Source organism: Uloborus diversus, chromosome 2, assembly GCF_026930045.1.
Source record: "Uloborus diversus isolate 005 chromosome 2, Udiv.v.3.1, whole genome shotgun sequence".
Classification (NCBI taxonomy): domain Eukaryota; kingdom Metazoa; phylum Arthropoda; class Arachnida; order Araneae; family Uloboridae; genus Uloborus; species Uloborus diversus.
The window spans coordinates 117,830,014-117,852,834 of NC_072732.1; the positions used below are offsets into that span (position 1 = coordinate 117,830,014).

A 22,821-nucleotide genomic window follows, 5' to 3' on the forward strand; every position below is an offset into this window, starting at 1 on the left:
TTACTATTAAAAGTTATATGATAGATCATTTTGGTATTTACGGTTTATTGCAAAGTTTAACCACATTTATATATTTATCGTATACTACTACATATCTTCTACTTTTTAAATGTATATATTACATTGTGATATGAGGTACCACCAAATTTAGTACGGTTGTGTAAAAATGCAAGTATCGAAAGAAATATTTTATAGGATTTAATTTTCCTTACCCGTACTTGTCTTAAGCAATGTTCTTTTGTTTTTAATGGGAATTTTTATATTATGTTAGATGGTCTGGCTATGGGTAACCCACTTAGCCCCATTCTTAGTGATATTTACATGCATTATTTTGAGGTTAAGCTGTTCCAAAAACTGCAGTTCCAATTTTATGTTCGGTATGTTGATGATTGTTTTGTTCTAATGAACCAGAATCAGTTTGAGAGTGATGAGGTTTTATCTATTGTAAACTCCATTGATCCTCATATTCAGTTTTCTTGTGAGAAAGAACGGAATAATTGCATTTCATTTCTTGATGTACTTGTTTCTCGTACTGAAATTGGTTTTGAAACTACTGTTTATCGCAAACCTTTTGCTGTCTCTTTACCTCCTCATAGACTATCGTCTCATCCTCCAAATCAAAAATATTCTGCTTTCAATTCTTTTGTTTATCGCGCAATTAATATTTGTTCTTCGTCGGAACTTCTTAAAGTGGAACTTAATTATCTTAAAGCTGTGGCAATTGATAGAGACTATCCGCCAACTTTGATTGATTCCATTTATAAAAAACTTTCAAATAAATCCCAAACCAAGGTTCTTAACCGAACCTTCATCAGAAAGAATTTGGTTGTTTTGCCATTCTTTCCATCTGTAAGCTATCAGGTTGCTAAGATTCTAAAACGTTTCCAATTCCAGGTGGTGTTCTCTCCTATTAATAAACTTTCATTCTCTTCTCTTAAAGATCCTATTCACCCCCTTAATTGTTGTGGAATTTATAGAATTAATTGTAGTTGTAAACTTGCCTATATTGGACAGACTCGGCGTGCTTTAAAAATTCGCTTGAAAGAGCATCAAAATTATGTGAAAAAACAACAATTAAACAAGTCTAGTATTGCTCAACATTGTTGGGATTCGAATCACTCTTTTGATTTTAACTCTTATCAGATTATCCAAAAATGCCCCAATTCATCAGATCTTGACTTTTGGGAATCCTTTCATATTTTGAGGAACAGTTTTAACTTAGTTAACGATCTTAGTTCAGTTCCATATTTTTCTAACATTTGGCTCCCATATCTTTAATACCCCCCCTTTTTTCCCACTCATTTTTATCTATCTTCCTTTGTTTATTTTTACCTTTTTGTCTTGATTGACACCCCCCCCCCCCCCCCCAATTTTCTTCTATTTATCTTTATTTTTCCTTTTTTCGAATATTTTTTGTTTCTGTTTATTTTATTTCATGGTTTTCCATTCTGCTTTTCCTTTCTTGCGGTTCACGGTTACTGACAATTTCTTTTCTTTTTGTTTAAGCTTCGGCTTCATCCTTGTCCAATTGAATTCTTTCTTTCTGGGTTCGTACCTAAGGGAAAGCTTCTGGCCCTTGCTTGCATTCCTATTGGTTCCTTATCGGTTTATAACTTTGTCATTGGTGTTTGGCTAATCCGCTGTTTTTATCTTTTAAGCTGCATGCTTATCTGCTCTTGGCTTTTGTCGGATGTCTTTTCATCCATAAGCTCATTATTTTTGCATTGAAAAAGGCGTTCCCTGTAACGCCGAAACACGTGTCTGCGGTAATTTACAAATTTGTGCTTCTACTTACGTTGTTTGTTCTGACTTTAATACTGACCTATGATATTCATATCAAGAGCAGTAAGCCGAAACTATCGGCAAAAACGGACAGACTCCACTGAGCTGCCGAAAGAAACAACCAAGTCAGACTTGGTTGTTTCTTTCGGCAGCTCAGTGGAGTCTGTCCGTTTTTGCCGATAGTTTCGGCTTACTGCTCTTGATATGAATATCATAGGTCAGTATGTTTAACGTTTCATACTTTGACTTAGAATGTTAGATTCAGAAGTCATTTAAAGTATTATGAGTTACTTAATATTGTAAAGAGCGTATTCTCAACATTTCCTTTAACATGTCATTGTATATATCATAGCCATAATAAACAAGTTGCTTTTTAAATTTGGCTCTTCATGATGTTGCACAAGATAAATATGTTTTTTCAAGAAGTATCATACGTCCTGGTTGAGCTTCCACTTAAAGTTAATAAGCTGAGCACTTTTAAAAGCTCACAGTTTAACAAATCGGTTATGGGCCGTTTGCCCAACCTGACGAGATGGTATGCGTAAATTCTTAAATTTTTTTTCAACATCGAACGTGATACAGAAGTCTATCAGACGGCGGGCCAGATAAATTTTTTGCTCAACATGGAAATCTCGAAATTAAATAGGGAGAATTATTCCACATGGCTAAACGATATGAAAGCCTTGTTAATGAGCAAAAATTGCTGGAGATTAGTTACCGAAGTTGAAAAAGAGCCAGGTAAAGATTCACCGCAAACTTCAGACTTTTGTAAACGCAGAGACAAAGCATATAGTTTAATCTATTTGCACATATCTGATGAATACAAGAATTTGATAAATCAGATTGATGATCCTTCTCAAGCATGGAAGAAATTAGAACTGCATTTCCGACCAGACTCTCGTGCACGAATTATTGATTTGACAGACCAGTTTTTCAATTGTCACATTGAGTTAGGTGAAGAGGTTGATATCTATGCAAGTCGACTAAAAACTCTTATCAAACAGTTAGAGGATTTGGGAAAACCCATCCCGTCATATTATCAGTCTTTCCAGTTGATTCGTTACTTGCCTGCTGAATTTGGGCAGATTGTACAGTCAATTTACAGATGGAAAGAAGATGAATTTACGTTTGATAAAATTTTGACTGAATTACTTGCTGAAGAATCTCGTTTAAAATTAATGCAAAAGGACTCTGAATCATCGGCTATAGCTTTTCAAACTTCCATTAAAGCGAGACAGAAAATTAAAATAAAATGTAGTTTTTGCGGGAAATGCGGCCATACGAAAGCGAGATGCTTCAAAAGAAAGAAGCAAGAATCGAATTTTGTTTGCAGTGTCAACTCCACAGAAGAAGTATCCAATGACTGGTACGTGGACTGTGCGTCGACCCATCATTGTTGCAATGACCTAAGACTCTTTGTGCATTATATTCCAAATAATGCATCCAGCCTTACAACAGCAATTAAAGGGTCAAGCTGTCCGGTTGAAGGAACTGGTAGAATTGTGCTACTTTTGGACTCTAAAGGTAATAAAGACAAATTAGTTTTAAATAATGTTCTTTATTCTCCAAACTTACGGAGAAATCTTTTGTCTGGTTCACAATTAGATAAAAATGGTTATTCATTTGAATGTAAAAATGGAGTTTTAAATGTAAAATCTAAAGATCAAAGTAGAATTATAATATCTGCAAAATGTAAAGACGGGCTTTATTCTTTCTTGCCCAAATACCCTAGAAGCGTAAATGCAAAAACTAAAAATAATAAAATCTATAAATGTAAAAATGTAAAGGAACTTAACAGTTTTAAAGAACGCGAAACTGATGATTTATCGGCGAAGCCGAAAAATCAGATTCTTTTTTCTGAAAATGATGTAAAAGTAGAGTCTAAGTCCGGAAGTTCTAATTCTAGTCAGAACTCCAACAACTCCGGCGATTTAAAATCTAAATCTAATAGTGTTTTTTCTAGTAGAAAATTTGACAACAATTTAAATGTATGGCACAAACGTTTTTGTCACATTAATTTTAAATATATTGTTAACACTAGTAAAAATAATGCTGTAAATGGGTTAGGTGATTTTAAGAAAACTGAATTAAATTGTGAATCCTGTAAAATAGCTAAATCTAGACGTGTCTCTTTCAAGCCGTTGAATATGATCAGATCAGAAAAACCCCTACAACTAGTACATATGGATCTTTGTGGAAAACTTCCACATGTCGCAATTGGGGGATTTAAATATTTTCTGTCTATAACTGATGATTATTCTCGTAAAGTCACTGTTTTTCCGCTAAAGGAAAAGAGTCAGGCACTAGAATGTTTTAAAAAGTATCAAAAAAGGGCTGAAAGGTTTTTGAATAAGAAAATTGTAAATGTCCGAACTGATAATGGACTAGAATTCTGCAGTGCCGAATTTGAGACCTATTTAGATGAACAGGGTATAAGACCAGAACGTACAAATACGTATACTCCAATGCAAAACGGGGTAAGCGAGAGATTCAATTACACAGCTCTAGACGCTGTAAAGGCAATTTTACATTCCAGTAAATTAGGAAATCAGTTCTGGGCTGAGGCGTTACTATGTTTCACGTATGTGTGGAATCGTGTTTGTCATGAAGGTCAAACTTTAACACCTTTTGAACTTTATTCTGGGCGAAAACCTTCGGTCAGGCATTTGAAAATTTTCGGTAATCCTGTTTTTCTTGGAACCCCCAAAAATTTAAGAAGGAAACTAGATATGCGGGCCAAAAAGGGTATTTTCGTCGGGTATGCTTTAAAAACAAGGGGATATAGAATTTGGCTTCCTACAGAACGGAAAATTGTGGAATCGATTAATGTTAGATTTGAAGCAGAATCTAAGTGCAGTGGAGCCTCACTGGACCCAACTAAATCTCTGGATTCGTCAGATTCCGACAATGATTCTGATCGGGAAAGTTTAAGTGAGGGGGAAAATGATGTTGTACCAGTGTCCGTACTGGAACACGATGAACAAAGTACTAGTCAAACCCTAATTCCAGATAAAATTGTTTGGATTCGGAAAGCTGTTCCCCGTCCTGACAAATCACGAACCGATATCTATTATTCAATTGAAGGTGCAAACGCAAGACTGCGGTCTTATAATGATGTTGAAGCGTTTTGCAGATCTCACAAAATAGAATATTTGAAAGAAAATTTTGATTTCAGTGGGAAAAATAAATTTTCAGGGAAAGTAAATTTTACAGACATGAGTAATTCAGAAACATGACTAGACGTTCGTATACCAAAATCTTTCAATGATGCTTTAAAAACACCAGAGGCAGACCAATGGTACAATTCAATGTCAGATGAAATTCATACTATGCAAACCCGGAACGTTTGGAGTCTTGTGCCTAAACCGGCTGATTCCAAAGTAATTGGCAATCGTTGGGTTTTTACTGTGAAAAGAAACGATAAAAATGAAATTGTTCGTTTCAGAAGTCGCCTGGTAATTCAAGGTCATAGACAATTAAAAGGTATTCACTATGACCAGGTATTTAGTCCAGTCATTGAATTCTCATTGGTACGATTATTTTTTTCTATCTTTGTGTGTAAACTGAATTGGATTCATCATCAATTTGATATAAAATGTGCTTATTTATATGCTCCTCTAAAGGAAAAAATATACATGTCACAACCCCAGGGATTTCAAGATCCTGAGAAAATTGGTTATGTTTGTAAATTAAATCGTGCAATTTATGGACTTCATCAATCGGGTCGTGAATGGTTTTTGGAAATACATAATGTTCTTATTGGTTTAAATTTTAAGAAATTATCATGGGCAAATTGTGTTTATATTTTTGAATCAAGTGTAATTTTAATACTTTATGTTGATGATATAGTAGTATTTTGTAAAAATAACAAATGTCTGAATGATGTTATTATTAGTCTGAAATCTAAATTTGATATCAAAGTACTCGGAAAAACGCAAAAACTTTTAGGCGTTGAATTTGAGGAAATAGACAATGCATTATTTATTCATCAACAAAGCTATATCAACAAAGTATGCAAAACATATCAAAAATACAATTTTCCAATTGTTTCTTTGCCGATTGGTGTAGGAACTGTACTTTCCAAAGATCAATGTCCGAATTCTAAAGAAGAAATTGAAATGATGTCTAAATTGCCTTACCGTAACATTTTAGGTTGCATTTCCTTCATTGCAAGTAGAACGCGACCAGATTTAAGTTACGCTGTAAACATATTATCCCAATTTCAATCTAACCCAGGTTTGAATCACTGGAATATTCTACTGAAACTTCTTGGCTATTTAAGTTACACAAAATCTCTGAAATTATGTTTGTCTAAAGTTTCAAATTTAAAAGTCGAATGTTATAGTGATGCAAGTTTTGCAGCAAGTCGCGATGATAGAATTTCGATTGGCGGAATGATTTTATTCATTGATCAATCTCCTATCATTTGGAAAACTTTTAAACAGAAATGTGTTAGCTTATCAACAATGGAATCAGAATATGTGTCACTTACTGAAGCTGCAAAGGAATTAGTTTGGATTGTTCGCATAATAAATGAACTTGTAAAGTTTGAATTTATTCAGATCAAACCACAGTTTAACTTACTTTGCGACAATCAAGCAGCAATTAATTTTTCAAATTCGCCAATAGAAAACAGTAGAACAAAACATATAGACATCAGACTTCATTTTTTAAGAAATTTAATATTAGAAAATTTGTTTGATTTAAATTATGTGAATACAAAACAAAATTTCGCGGATATTTTCACAAAACCTTTGAACAAAATTAAATTAAACTTTTTCATAAGAAATTTTTTAAAATGAAAAAAAAAAAATTTTTTTTTCGAAGTCCAATTACATTTTCATGTGTACTTTGGCAAATTTTTTTGTAAAAATGTTCATATTATGTTATTGACTGTTGTCATTTGTTTTCATGTATCTGGAAATTCTGGAGCGTTTAAATGCAAAAGCACGAGTAGGACTTTTGATGTTGTCATTCCCAATATAATATTGATGTCCTCTGGATCCTTCAAAGTTCGCTGGAGCCGATGCGGGTCAACAGCTCAACTCATCAACTTGTTTGATTTTTTGAAAAAAAAAAAAAATAGTGCTCTTCTATACTTTAATTTTTGCAGTGCCAGAATTTCAAGTCAAGATGCTGAAATGAAATATTTCAATTTAAATTGTTATTTTTATTGCATAATGTTCTGATACGATCTTGATTGCAAGAGGCGGGCCATTGGTAGCAGAGCGTGGCCCATAACCGATTTGTTAAACTGTGAGCTTTTAAAAGTGCTCAGCTTATTAACTTTAAGTGGAAGCTCAACCAGGACGTATGATACTTCATGTAAAAACATATTTATCTTGTGCAACATCATGAAGAGCCAAATTTAAAAGGTAACTTATTTATTATGGCTATGATATATACAATGACATGTTAAAGGGAATATTGAGAATACGCTCTTTACATTATTAAGTAGCTCATAATACTTTAAATGACTTCTGAATCTAACTTTCTAAGTCAAAGTATGAAACGTTAAACATAATGAGCTATGATATTCATATCAAGAGCAGTAAGCCGAAACTATCGGCAAAAACGGACAGACTCAACTGAGCTGCCGAAAGAAACAACCAAGTCTGACTTGGGTTGAAATTGAAAGAGAAGAGAATGAAGCAAAGTGCCGGGAGCTTAAATGCTACTGGCAATTTGCATATTCTGCTGACGCGATCTTGTTGCAAGAAGGAATGAACGAATGAAAAAAAAACCTAATGCAAATTAAGGTTGCCAACACTTTTGGAAAATAATTTACTTCCTTTCGTAACAATTTGACTATGAAATTAACACAAATATAGTTAAGGACAACACTAAAGTGAAGTGTCAGAAGCCCCCATCGATCCCGGTGGAGCTAAAAATTTTATTCAAGGTCAAAGGTCAAAAACCGATTTTTCGCAAATATCTCTTAAATGGCAAGTGTTATTGTAAAGATAGGGGAAACAAAGATTGAAAATTAGATAATTATGCATAAACGGGAGGGGATTCAGTGGATGGGTCAAGGGGTCATACCCCCCTCTCCCAAAAGCGGTAAAATAAAGCCTAAAACTGCAGTTCAGGGACTCACATTTCTAAAAATTCACTCTAAAATCCCAATTTTTGTCCAAATATTGCACTTTGACTACGAAATTACCATAGAAATAATTAAAGACATCATTATAAACGAAATTTCAAACGTTCCCAACGAGTCCCAGAGGAGCTAAACGTTTTATTCAAGGTCAAAGCTCAGAAAATCAATTTTTCACAAATATCTCTTAAACGGTTAGTGTCTTAAAAATAGAGGATACAAAGTTTGAAAACTATGTATTTGTGTACATACAAGTGGAGATTTAGAGGCTGTGCCTTGGTGATCTTACCCCCCAGCCCCCCCCCCCCCCCCCCCCCTCGTAAGTGACAAAATTAAAGCTGCATTTTGATGACATATTTCGTTGACCTTAAACCCCCTATTTGTGCCTGAAAATTACTTTGATCCCTTTCTGATAACGAGTTAACGAGTACTTCCAAAACCAGAAGCTGGATCTGCCCTAGGTGTTAAAAAATCCCAATATTTGTATCCCCCTCCCCTAATAAATTATAGCATTCATAAGGTATCGCAGTTTTTAAAACTTGGAAAAAGTACTGAAGCTCCTTTTCTTTCTTTCGAGTGACATCGAGAAACTACACTTAACCGCTATGCCTATCCCCTCTTACGATTCACACACTCCTTTCAAACTGAAAAGATCAAATTACATTCAGGGGAGAGTGGACGCGCTTCGATTCCTTTGTATGAGCAAAGTCAGTCGCACAAGTGCTCCTATTGATAACAGGGAGTGATTCTTTGTTGTGAAAAGTCGGGTTTATTGATACTAGTTTTGATATGAATACGTACCCTTAACAAATAATTCTTCAAAGATGTCGCAAGATTGCTTCATTTGCAGGAAATCTTTGACTGAAGGCAAAATTATTACTGTTGAACACGGACTAAAATCTTTAATTGATTCAAGTAGTGCAAGGAACGATGGGTTTGTTGAATACTTGAAAGACAAACAGTCGGTGGCAGTTCACGTACAGTGTCGCAAAATGTACACCCGAAAGTGCAGCATTGCGGCAGCTAAAAGACAACGAGAGACGGAGGCCAGTACATCTCTGATGAGTAGTTCACCTCCTACTAGAGTCCGATCAGGTGAGACAACATTTTGTTTTAAAAAATGTTGCTTATTTTGTGGTGATGAAGCAAATGAAGAGACTGAAAATAAAAAACTGCAGAATATACGGCGTAGAATTTGTCAAGTTGCTACTCTTTCCTTTAAAGATAATATTCTAAAGATTGCACATAATCGTTCAGATGACGTAGCAAAAACTGTTATTGCACGCATACAATATGAGTACGATTTAGTTGCTGCTGAAGCGAAGTACCATTCTAGTTGCTACACTTCATTTCTAAAGCCTTCTGTAGGTCTTAAAGCAGGTCGTCCTGAAAATCCCGCTGTTATTATGGCGATGACAGAAATATTTGATATTGAAAATAATGATGATTGACAGTTTTCATTGCAAGAACTAAAAAATATTTGTAAAACTGAAATTCCAGATGATAAAACAATCAAAAACGATTAAAGTTAAAGTGTGGCAATAGAATGATTATAACCGAGAAACGTGGAAGTTTAGCAATGATTTGTTTAATAGACACTCAGCACGATATACTGAACAAATCTTGGTACGAAAAAAAAAACAGCAAAAGAGGAAAGATTTAGGATACTAAAGACTGCGGCAGAAATTATTCAAGAAGATATTCAATCTGCCGTGTGCGACACTAACCATTATCTCCCGTCAAGTCAAATGTTTGAAAATATTAATAGTGACATTCCGGAGTCATTGACTTATTTTTTTAAGCAAATTATCTTTAAAAGAAAACGATCTAAATTGGAACATTTGAAATTAATATGCACTAGTGTCAGCCACTGTATTATAGCTGCTGTTCGTCCTAGATCTTTCATCTCGAGATTACAATTGGGTCTCTCAGTTTTTTTCATCGACGATTTGGATCTAAACGTTTGATACAAATTTTCTCGTCTTTTGGTTTAAGTGCTTCGTATAATGGTACTATGGCGTTATGAGGCAGCTACTGTTTTTAACCGTCAGTCACATATTTTACCACCAGAAACTGGGACATTTATTCAATACGCAGCAGACAATGCTGATATTAACGTACACACTTTAGATGGCCATAACACTCTACACATAATGGGCATAATCCAAATTATTACTCCTAGAAGTTCAGTTTTAGCAGATCCTTTATCGCGAATGAAACAAATTATTTCAGCAAAAGATTTTGCAGAAAAAGCTCATGTGCCAACACAAGAGTACCACAATAATGGTGTAGTAGGATATAGTAAAGTAACGGCTCAGAAGTTTGCTTATGAAAGTGATACAACTTCTTTCTTACTCCGGAAAATAGATTTGTCATGGTTGTATGGGAAATGGAATAATTTATCGCTACCAGGTTGGAACGGTTATATTGAAGATTTAACAAAGAATAATATGAATTTTTCAATGTTTAGAATTTTGTTCTTACCATTTATTCACCAACCTGCAAATGACTACAATACTATATACACTACTTTACTTTGTGCTTTGGAGAATACAAAGCATTACTTGTTACTTTTGATCAACCTTTGTATGCAAAGGCTAGAGAAATTGTTGCTGCTGCACCTGAAGGATCTGATTAGGGATAATAGATACTGAGAGGCATCTTATATCTGTTAAATAAGGGAAAATGTTGTACTTGTTTCACCATTTTCACATAATTTGAACCAGAAAGAGTTGAACTTCATATAAATACTTCTTTTGAACATATTGCATAATTTACAAATTAATATGCGCTTTTTATAATAACAGTTAAGTTTTTGAAATATTTGCAAAATAAAAAAAAAGATATTTTGAACTTTGACCGTGCATAAAATTAAAAAGCCAGTAATCCAGCGTTATGAAGCACAAAAATTACAAATGATTGCAGACACGTGTTTTGAAGTTACAAGGAACACCTTTTTCAATGACGAAACACGTGTCTGCAATCATTTGCAATTTTTGTGCTTCATGTTGGATTACTGATTTTTTAATTTTCAGCACAAAGGTATTTATTCGTTACGTGCATAAAATGTTTATATTAAGTGGGATCTATGGGGATTTTTTATATTTCATTTATAATTGTGTATTTTATGTGTCTGCCAATTTTTAGCTCTATGTGAATTTTTCCGATTTTTTATTTTTTTTTTTTTGTTTATTTTGACCTTTGACCTTCCATAAAATTTTTAGTTTAAGTGAAATCGATGGGAATTTTTTATATATCATTCACAATGATGCATTTAAAGTCTGTACCAATTTTCAGCACTGTACGAATGTTTTAAATTTTTTTTTAAAAAAATTTCAATTTTGACCTTTGACCTTGAATAAAATTTTTGGCCCAACTGGGATCGATGAGGACTTTTGACATTTCACTTATAATGATGTTCTTAAGATCTGTACCAATTTTCAGCTTTATAGGAATTTTTCCGAACTCGAATGTATATTTTGACCGGGCTATGAGTGCTTTAACAGTATTCACCAAACATAGAAGCTACTTTAAATGTTGTAGAAGAGGACGATATTGAACTGCCCTGGCCGGCTTACAATAAATACAAGCATTACAGTGTTACATAATACTAAGATAATTGATAACGGACATTTTTGAAGAAAAAAGAAATAATAGATAATTCTTAGCAGTATTCCATGTTCAGACCTTATTAATCTAAACCTTTTTTCGTTCAATCGCTCTACGTTGTATTACGGTGTCCCGAAAAATTCGAAAGTTGATTTTCCAAGTAACTCTTATATTTTTCTTTTACGTCAAAATAATTGCAAAAAAATTTTCATATAATTTGAACAACGGCAACCAGTGCCGATTTCCGTCTGAAAGTGGGAACCAGTACATGTAATGCTAGGCCAAATAAAAAAAAACTTTTTCGGGAAACTCGAAATTTCTGTTGATGAAACGTTGCCCCTATACCCCACATGCATTACAAAAACATTTATTCAAATTAAAACCGTTTAGGTATCCCACACTAGGCCTAAAATTTAGAATTTTCTTCAAAAAAATGATTTTTTTTTCGATACATATTTTTTAAAAACGTTAGGTAAATTTTAAGAAGTTATCAAGCTGAAAAATATAAACAGTAGAGTCGATAACAAGCGTTAAATAGGATTTTTTGCCCTCTTGCAATATTTAAGTCTCCCACATCGAACTCAAAATATAGATTTTTTGAATTTTAAGTTTTTTTTTTTTCATTTTAAATATATTATTTTTTTATTATTCACTTGCAAATGCACTTTGATACATATTTCATTTAAGTTGATATGTAATTTTAAAAAAATCAACTTTTTGAAGAAAATTATAAAATTTAGGCCAAATGTGTATATTTGGCCACAAATATCTAAGAGTTTTTTAATCTGAATAAATGTTTTTGTGGTTCATGTGGGGTACAGGGGCGACGTTTTATCAACAGAAATTTCCAGTTTCTATAAAAAGTTATTATTATTACTAGCTGCGTTGCCCGGCTTTGCCCAGTCTATTTTGAAAACAAAAATTGTGTCAAGTGACGTATATTCAACAATCAGGCATAAATAAAAGAAAAAAAAAATCATCATGCAAAATTTCCCCTCCAAACAATGACGACAGATATTAAAATACTTTTAAGAAATTAAAATAAAATGAGAAAGATGGATTTAAAAAGCGTAACCATGGAAACACAAAATAAAATAAGTTTCAGAATTGAAAGTGAGAAAGATGGAAATAATGAATTCAAAAAGCGTTACCGTGGAAACGCAAAATAAAATGGTTAAAAACTTGAATAGAGAGCAGATTTTTGAACTTCATTTAATTCGCTTGTAACTTTTTTTCTAATGGAGATAGAGGGTTAAACTTCCGACCATGTTGAGTTAGATCTGGAGTAAAAAAGGTAGCTCTTTTCAATGGTGTCAAAAAGAAAACTGTTGGACAATTCCTTCACTTTTTATTGATAAATTTAATGAAGAAAGAAGTGTCTAAATTTCAGCTAAGCCTAAACAAATTCAAGCTAAAAACGTAAATAACTCCCGCCGCAATTAAGTTAGAACGTTGGAACAAATTTCGTAGAACGCGGAAAATTCTTCCCTTTCCAACAATATATGATATTACTAATTGCGAGTAATTTTTCATCTCCATATTCGGGAATTTATGTGAAAATTGGACCTAAATTGGAATAAAAAATAAAATATTCATCGAATTGTTTTCGAACTGGTCTGCAAACCTTCTCAAGACTTAAAGGAACAAATTGTGAAAATTTCAGCGAAATCGGCCGGGTAGTTCTCGAGTTTTGCGAGTTCAAACATACAGACGCTTTTTGGACACTTCATTTTATACTATGCAGAGATTATTTGGCTCAGCATACAATTGCTGGTTTACACTTTCAGATGCAAGACGGCACTGGTTGCCGTTGTTCAAATTATGAAATGTTTCTGCACAATTGTTTTGACATAAAAGGAAAAATATAAGAGAATATGCGACTTGAAAAATCGACTTACGTTTATTGTGGGACACCCTAATGTGTATGTATACCCTTTATTTACTTATTTTTTGAAAAGTAGCGAAATAGCAACTACTTTTCAAAAATAGTTTGTAGTTGCTACATTTTGAAAAAAGTAGTTGTAGTTAACTACATTTGTAACAAAGTAGTTGTACATGAAATACACCGCCAGCTCAGTCAATTCCAGCCGAGGACTGCAGTTTCGTGCTTATTAGCACTCATCAGCCCGGCATAGGATGAACTGAGCTGGAGGTGGAAAACGTCTTAAGGAAGCTAAGAGTGCCAAACAAACTGGTAGCTAATATAGAATTAGCACTGACCAGACGAGTGACCGAAACAATGGTTCGGTTCAACACGAATATTGCAGGCAAGGCAGGAATATTCAGTAAGTTACCGCCCTATAGCAAGGGCTAAGGCAGAAATGCATGAAATACACCGCCAGCTCAGTCAATTCCAGCCGAGGACTGCAGTAGGGCGGTAACTTACTGAAAGTAGTTGTAGTTCGCTACAAAAAAAAAAAAAAATGTAGTTTTTCCAACCACTGCATACAACAAATTCATTTTTCGCTGTTTTCCCATGTGTTACTGGTGTGCATTGTGGATGTGCTTCCTTCCTCATGCAAAAAACGGTTTTCGTTATCCCCCTCTCAAATTCCATTACGATAAATCTTACCATATATGAGGTAGTGAGAAGCAAAGGGATGTAAGTGTATATTATCAAGTTTTGAGTAAAACACGTTCCAGTCCTAGGCAGGCTTTCATTGAAAAGATTTTCTAAATCATGCTGTATAGCAGCTCCTACCAGGGCCACTGGTACTATCTCTTGCGCCAAAACAGAAGAGAGATTCACCTACCATTTGTACTTCTTATCTCCAAATTTTTAATTTTGCCACTTACATTCTTTTTCTCCTTACTGCTTCATATGTATATTGTATGGAAACAAGCTCAAATAACATTTAAAATTTAATAAATGGTTTATACACTTACTGAAAGAATCCATCCATATTTTTATGTTTCTCCAATCCCCAGTGGTAAGTAGCTTTTTGTCCATTATTGTCATCATCTCTCCTGTTTAGTTTACGCCCCTTGCTTTGCTTTGGATTGGATGTTCTGTTCGTTTCACGCCGTACTTTTTTATACAAATGATGTCTTTCACTTCCATGATTTTTCTCTAAGTATCTGGCATTTTCTGAAACACTCGGAGCAAAATTTTGGGTTCTTTCTCTGCTTTCATGTTGACTTCCTTCTTTGCTATTCCGATGAGGCTCAGAAACTTTCGCATTATATTCAACGCTACTTAGAATTGGTACAGTAGCAGATGTCAGTCGCTGATTTTTTCTGTTCTTTAAATGTGAACTTGTCACTGCGTTTAAATAATGGATGTGAGGTTTCCCACTTTTATTCAAAGGGTTACTCCTCAAAACCTTTTCTTCCACTTCTGAATGATGACTGCTTTTTAACTGACCGCTGACTTTTTGGAATGGTCGAACGTCATGTGCACCGTGGGATGCTTTTACGAAGCCACTATTTTTAGAGGGATAATTTTTCTTTGAAACAAACTGGCGTTCCGATTTTGAAGGGATGTCCCGATGCTGGTAACTTTCAACCACAGCTGGTTTTTTAAAATTAGCCCGTCTAGATTTTTCATTATAATGTCTAACTGTAAAACTTTGAGGTTTTTTGTGTGGTGTATTGACAGGTAAAGTTTTCTTTACGTAAGAACCTTTGATAAAACCACCTTTGAGTTCAGAATCGAAATTAACAGTTTCTAGGTCTTTGCTATTTGAAGGTTTTTGAGCTCTGTACTTTCTGAAATCAGAATCGAAATTCCTTTTTCTTAATATTCTTTTTTTGTCGTAGTCAGAATTCCGATAAGAAATAACTTCTGGTATATCACCAGTGGAAATATCACTATAACGATGATAGTGGTTTTTATTTCCGCTTATTTCACGTCTTTTATCATATTGTTTAAACTCCTTTTCCGTTGGTTCAACAGGGTAAGCATGCAGTCCTTGGTATGCTTGTGACTGAGGATAAGAAAGTACTTCTTCAATAGGTCTCGAAACAAATTTATAATCTTCATTTGAATGTAGAAAGCTTTTTGGCACTTGTTCAACAACGTGAGAGTTATCGTGATAAATATAAGGCTCCATTACTTCAGGCAAATCTTCTAGGTTTTTTGCTTGATCATAACCCAGCGCTCTATACATATTCATTACTGAACTATAAAAATTCGTATCATCTATTATTTCACGTCCGGGACTCGGGTGTCTTACATATCTGTCGTTCTCGTTGTACTGTTCTTTGCTGTTCAACATGGGTTTAAGATCTCTAGGATTTAGATAGTAATCTTTGTCTATGTTTTTCAGTTCATAATCAGTCGGAGATTCTGGAACATTTGGTCGTGGATCGTCTAAGTCTTCTGTCGATGTATGAGGTATATGTCTGTAGTTATCATTTAAAACTTTGCTTTTTTTGGAACCGTGCTTTCCATCAGACATTCCCGGAGTGTCTTCTGAAATACATGATCCTGGTGCATTTGGAGATTCAGTCAATGACGAATCACAATCTTCAGTTTTGGGTCTGTTTTGAGACTTGAATACGTCGGGTTTAACGGAACTGACTGGGTGAGGTGGGTAATGTTCCTTCGAACCATGCGATGGAGGATATTTAGTGTTTATAGGGTTTGGAGAAAAGTAATCTGCTTCTAGTGATGAAGTCCTAGTCTTCTTCAAAGTTTTATACTCCACTGGATATTTCGGTTCATAAAGTTGTAATGGTGGGTAGTATGCATTGAATGCCCATGGATTCGTCATTGAATGGTAAATAGGATGTTTTAAAACATATGGGTCTGCTGAAATGTACTCATTGTTAAACTTCTTATAAGGATTTTGATCTGGAGGAAAGCTAGGACTTTTTGAATAATGCTCCTCAATAGATGCGAGTTTTTCTCCGGAATATAATGGATTGTTTTCAAAATTTGGATTTTGCAGATTATAATGTTCTTCAGACAATGGAGGCCTCTTTTCTGAAGAATGCAAACCATCAGTGTCACTCAACAACTTCGTGTGGACTGGATTCTTATTAAAATCATCCCAAATGTGTTTATTCGCATTTTTAGCATTATAGTTTGCAAACTTTTCTTCAGAGTCGTCGTAACTTTTTGTTCTGTCTTTACCCTTTGACTGAAAAAATGCCTTACTGCTATGAGATTTATTCTTATCTACATTTTTCACTTCAACTTGAGTTTTTTTGCCTTCCATTTCAGTATTATTTTTTTCTTTTTGTTTCTCTATAAATTCTTCCGCTAATTTTTCAATGTTAGATCTATAATCTTTGGGTAACATTTGACCATAGTCACTTACTGTTTCTGCACTATTTCCGTTGGAATTCGAAATCGCTTCCGAATTTTTATCCCTTCCTTCAAGCGAACTGTATTCTTTGCTAAAAGATTTTCTTTCAGACTGTTTAGAAGTTTTGAAATTATTTCTTGACTCTGGAGAGTTGTTAATATGGAACGATAGCTCAGGATTTGTGATAAATGAGCGGGTTTCTACAATTGAAGCTAATTTCTTCAAATTATCCTTCCCATTTTCACCCTGCTGCTGAGGGTCGGGCCACATTTTCCAAATCCCCATTAATCTAGGCCTAGAGTTTTCTCTAAAACCGACAACTGGGTGATTCCTGTCTTCTAAGGCCATTAATTTTGAGCTAGTTTCAGAATAGTTCTTGATTTTAAAAACTTCCTCGGGAATTGAGATTAACTCTGAAGCGGATGCTTGAAAATCTGTTAAGTGCGGAAATAAATGCCTATTTAACCGAATTTCTTCCATTTGTGTCATGCTGTTATGCGATTTATGTCCATTTTCTTCGTTTATATTTGAAGATACAGCAGAGATTTTTGTCACGAAAAAGGAAATAAGTAATACCTGCGAAGAAAATTGTTTAGTATATATTATTCTGCGTGTTTTAATAGCACGTAATGAAATCCAATGATTAAAATGAAATACCCCCAAAAAACTTACTCTTGTGAAAGCAAAAAGTTGAAAAGTTTAGGGTTAAGCTCGCATAAATGCCACTTCAATGCACTGAAAGCACAAATAATTTCAACCTACAAATACAAATTTTTCAGTCCCATAAAAACGACAAACTAGACTAGGGGTTTGCACAGAAAATTTGGTGCCCGTCACACAAAAATTTTTCCGGTCCCCCTGTATATTGCTTATTTTTATTTCATACATATGTTTCACCCCACATTATAAAAATCTTGTGTCCCCTTCAGGCTCAAGACCCTTCCCCCTTCCTATGCACGCCCCTGATCTATACTAGACATAATATAAATAGTCTGTTTGTTTGTCTGTCTGTCTATTGTACGTCTACCTGGACAGTGGTAAAACCTTGAAGCAGGGGCGGATCCAGACAGATTTTTCGGAGGGGGCCATTTGGAAAAATATGATGCATTGGAAATTTTAGAATTTTACAAATATCAATATAGAGCCCACCTTTTAACTTGAGCATTTTTTAGGAATTTTCACTAAGCGACACAAGTTGAACATAAAGGCTGTAACCTTTCCAATAATATTCTTCTTTTCCTAACAAACGTGTGCGTATATCGTCGCCTCAAAGTGGTATTCCTGTAATCAGTACTGTTAGTTTCTGAGTCGACTATATAAGACTTCTGTTTTAAGAGGAATCTGACATGAACCAACCGTAAGTATAATATCAACTCCGAAGTAAAGGGGGCCCGGGGGTTTCTCCCCCGGAAAACTTTTTGAATTTGTAGTCTTAAAAACGCATTTTATACGATCTCTGGTAATGTTAGGGGAGAAGACGTTCGGTGGCCCTCCCCTGCATATTTTTCGAAACTGTAGTTCTAAGAATCCAGTATTAGACGATCTTTGATGATGTTAGAGAGAGGAAAGATTTGAGGGCCCATAAAAGGAAAATTTTCTGATTTGTAATCTTAGAAATGCATTTTAACTGTCTTTCGTAACATTAAGGATTCGGGTGCGAGCCCCACCCCCTCCTTCGACCATTTTTCGAAATTGAAACCTTGAAAACGCAAACATTATCTCCAATAATGTTAAGAAGAGGAAGGTGCGGGGGGTTCTTTTTTTTGCAATTGTAGATCGAAAAACGCAGTTTAATACGATCATTTCGTGATGATACATGAAGGAGAGATTCGATGGCCCATACAAAGAAATTTTTCTACGAGTAATTTACAGTCTTAAAGATGCATTCTAATTAGCTTTGGAAATGGTAAGGGAGAAGAGGTTTGGAGCGCTCCTCCCGAAATTGTTTGAAATTGTAGCTCTAAAAAGGCTGTTTTAGACGATTTTTGGTGATGTTAAGGGGAGTAGAGATTAAAAGGCCCATCCCACGAATTCGTTTTAATTTATAGACTTAAAAACGCATTCTAGACTATCTTTGGTAAGGTTAGGGGTTGAAGAGATTCTGAGGTCCTCTCGCAAAATTTTTTCAAAATTGAACTCTTTAAATTGCAAATGCAGGCAATCCATGATTCACGAGTAACTTTTAGAGGACCCGCAATTTTTCGAAATTGAAGCTCCAAAAACGTAATTCTTGAAAATTTTCAATGATGTTGGGGGGGGGGGGGAGTTCTCCCTCGGAAACATTTTGAAACTCAGGCGCTTAAAACAAAATTTAGGCCGATCTTGAACGATGTTGGCGAAAAGGAGAGGTGGGGAACCCCCTTCGCAACTTTTACAAGTTGCTTTTTAAAACGCAGTTTGTAGACGATCTTTGGTAATCACAAGAGGAGTGGTTTGGAGGGTCCCATATTAAAAAGGGAATGAAGAATAATTACATTGCACATCATAAAGCCAGGTTAAAACTTAAATCTAACTTTAACCTAATTCGCAATCATTAAATGTATTTTATTATTAACTTTTTATTGACAAATTTTCGTTCGTCTGTTCGGATGGAGTATTGAAACATATTGGAATATCAGTATATCTATTGACAGGCTATAAAAAGTATTTTTTAAATATTATATATACATAAAAAGTGTTTCTTTAAAAATTTCTGTACAAATTTCTTTAAAGCTTAAGCTAGGAGCTGCTTTTATTTCCAATGTACATAAGCATAAGTTTTCTGCAACGTAAATTTGTAAGCAAAATTCATACTTTTAGTTTGAAAATTCGAAAACTAAGTTTTTGAAATGAAACACATTTAAAATATGAAAAAGAACAACACAAAAGCGTTATATCATACAAAATCTTCGGATCTAATTGCGCTTATGTTTTTTTCTCAAATTGGAATTTCCTTTAGTTTCAACTTAATATTGCATACGATATAGTTAATCTGTGTATGTGTTAATAACTAAAATAACTTACCATTTCTTAAATCAGGGACTGAAAAAATAGTTTTCGTCTCATCCAGCAGCGAGATATTGGCTTGCTGGGGGTGTGAATCTATCTATTTCTCAAAATACCATATTTGTATATCGAATTACATATGAAACTAGAAGAAATTTTCTCTAGATTTCAAAATCATGGTTACTTTTCTTTATCTGCCATTAACAGCAAATATATGCGTACCTTCCAAAGAGACCGGAACCCATCCGGCTATTCTTGCTCGCTTTGTGGGGAGACACCGGGGTCATAAGTGCTAAATGAATTCAAATATTTGGTATACACTTGATATTTTAAAAAATTTCGTGAGGTGGCAGATGCCCTCCCTCTGGTATTGTTTCCATTCATTTTAGACTTCACATGAATTACAATGAATTTTTTTTTTTTTTTTTTTTTTTTTTTTTTCAATTTCAGCGAGGAAAGATGCTTAAAAACAATACTTGAAACTTCCTCAGTGTGGTTTTATGACTCTTCGGCGTTGTTTTTATATTCATGATAAACTTTGACGAATAATAAGGATTTTTTTTAAATATTCAACTCTGAAAAAGGTTTTTAACTATTTTTGAAATTTTTTCAGGGTAGCGATGCCCCCCCCCCCCCTCTCTTTGTTTCCTTATTGTTTGACTTTGGGACTTATTGTTATCATAAGGCAAATTTTTTATATTGTTTTGCTCAAAAAAGGGAGGTTTAACTATTCTTGAAATTTTCTCGGGGGGGGGGCATGGCCTTCATGCCCCCCTCCCTCTGAATCCGGCCATGCCTTGAAGACTTAAATTTGGTACATGAGTCATTATATAAAATTAACAAGACAGTCAACCTGACCATCTCAGATAAATCTTACTCTTTGATATTTTAAATTCAGATATAATTTTTGAAAAAATCTCATTTATAATTAATGAATAATTAGTTTTTGGAATTCGTTAAAAAGCCCTTTTTACTTTCTTCTGTATCTAATATATAGAAGAAAGTATTAGATTCGTGAAAATTTTCGAATTTCGAAGGATTCGAACGTTTTGAGGTGTGCTGAGACCATTTCGACCGCATTTTTACTTCCTTCTATATCTAATAAATAGAAGAAAGTATTGGATTCGTGCATATTTTCGAATTCCGACGGATTCGAACATTTTGAGGTGTGCTGAGTCCATTTCGACCATTTTTACTTCCTTCTATGTCTAATAAATAGAAGAAAGTATTGGATTCGTGCATATTTTCGAATTTTGACGGATTCGAACATTTTGAGGTGTTTTGAGTCCATTTCGACCATTTTTGGAAAATGTCTGTTTGTCTGTTTGTCTCTCTGTGTGTGTCACATATGTGTGTGACCAGTTTTTTGTGGCCGCAATACAGCAAAAACTGCTGCATGAATTCGAACGAAATTTGATACACTTATGTGCCCCTATGCGAACTTGTGCCCATTAGTTTTTGGCGCAAATTCCTCTTCCGCATGCACTTTAACATGAATTTTGAACATTTGTTCAAAAAAAATTTCATTTTTACAAAATTTAAAAAGTTTTAAGACAATTTCCTTCGAGAATTCGGGGGAAAAAATACATAATTTTTAATGTATTTTATTGAACACATTAAAAACTTTTCAGAGTGAGACCATGGAAGGATTCAGAAGTTGCAACAAATAATCTCGGACACTTTGTTTCAATGTTTGCTAATTTTTTTTTAGTAACTTCTGTAACTGCTCTTCATGTTCCAAAAACCGGCCGCGAAAAACATTGAATAACTATTTGCTATTTATTTATCAAAAATTAGGCTTCAAGATTCATATTGTAGGCAGAAACTGCTTCTGTAGACGAAATTTCATGTTTATAGGCGGTATCGCTTTCCTATTTCGCACATGAAGCACACACACACACACACATACTGACTTATTTTATCAGATATAAAAATATGTATTGATATTTTCACAATAAATTTAAAAATTCGATTATTTATTTTTATTTTTGGCAACGATTAAAGAGTAAAAGCAAATATTCTTTCAGAATAATGTTTTTACGGATTTTTTCGGCATTGCTTAAAAATTAAATATACCTTTTGCCATTTTTTGTAAATTTTGAACTAGAGTCCAAGCTAAAAAAAAAAGTGATTTGTAAGCATTTCGTAGAATTCCAAAAATAAAACAAGGGGGGAAAAGCATAGGAAAAAAAAAAAAGGACACGAAAGCAGAAATTGAATGTATCTGTTAAAGGGAAAATAATCTTTTTTTTTTTTTCAGAGATTCAAAAACTTTGAAGTTAATTATCTCCGCATTTCTTGCAGCTGCAATAAAAATAAAACACTTTTAGTGGCAATTTTATGCTCTTTTCAATTTGTCAACTAATGATTTTACTCGCAAGTAAATTATTTTTGATCTATGAAACGAAAACTCATGAAACGCATCTAAAATTCAGGAGGATGGCGTTTGCCCGATGAGTGATTACATTATCCAACACCAAAAGTCTATTTTTGGGCTCAAAAATAGCTATTTCTCAAGCATTTTCCCTCGCTAAACACGAAAACCACCATAAAAACTTGAGATTAGCTATAGTTTTCAAGATACAGAGCCAAATGGGGTAGTGAAATCTCTAAAATACACTTTTTTCGCAGATAGAATTACCCTCCCCCCCCCCCCCCCATGGGACTGACCGCCTTCTAAACTTCGACCCCTGGTTGGTATAGAAAATCTCATTACAATGAAACCGAAATGGAATTTAACAAATTTAAATTTTGAAGAGAGAAATGCCCAAAATGAGCCTCTAGTAGACCCTTCCATTTCTGCTTCCATTCATGCTCATTCTACTGGGAATAATGTAGAACTTCGTGAAAACTATGAACAAAGATAGTTTTCCCAATACCTAAAAGGGAAATTTCTGTGATTTATTGAAACTAAGATTAAGGAGAGAATTTTTAACGGCCCTTCAAATAAATGCACCCAATGGGGTTGTTTCTTTCAGTCAAAAGTAGTACTTTTTGTCACTGAAATTGATAAAATAAGCAAAAAAAAAAAAAAAAAAACATAGACCCAGAAAATACTTTCATTTTCCCAACAGTTATTTTTTAATTAATTTTTTA

The 22,821-nt window shown here is 34.2% G+C and overlaps 1 protein-coding gene across 1 annotated transcript in view; it reads right to left on the bottom strand.

Moving 5' to 3' along the window:
* Nucleotides 1–22,821, bottom strand: part of LOC129216508 (uncharacterized) — a 48,205-nt gene that overhangs the window by 18,607 nt on the left and 6,777 nt on the right. The window contains exons 3-5 of the mRNA XM_054850723.1: nt 16,253–17,316; nt 15,111–15,196; nt 14,375–14,750 (exon numbers count right to left, since the gene is read on the bottom strand). Of these exons, the coding sequence (XP_054706698.1) occupies nt 14,375–14,750; nt 15,111–15,196; nt 16,253–17,316 (1,526 nt within the window). The remainder of the gene's footprint in view (nt 1–14,374; nt 14,751–15,110; nt 15,197–16,252; nt 17,317–22,821) is intronic.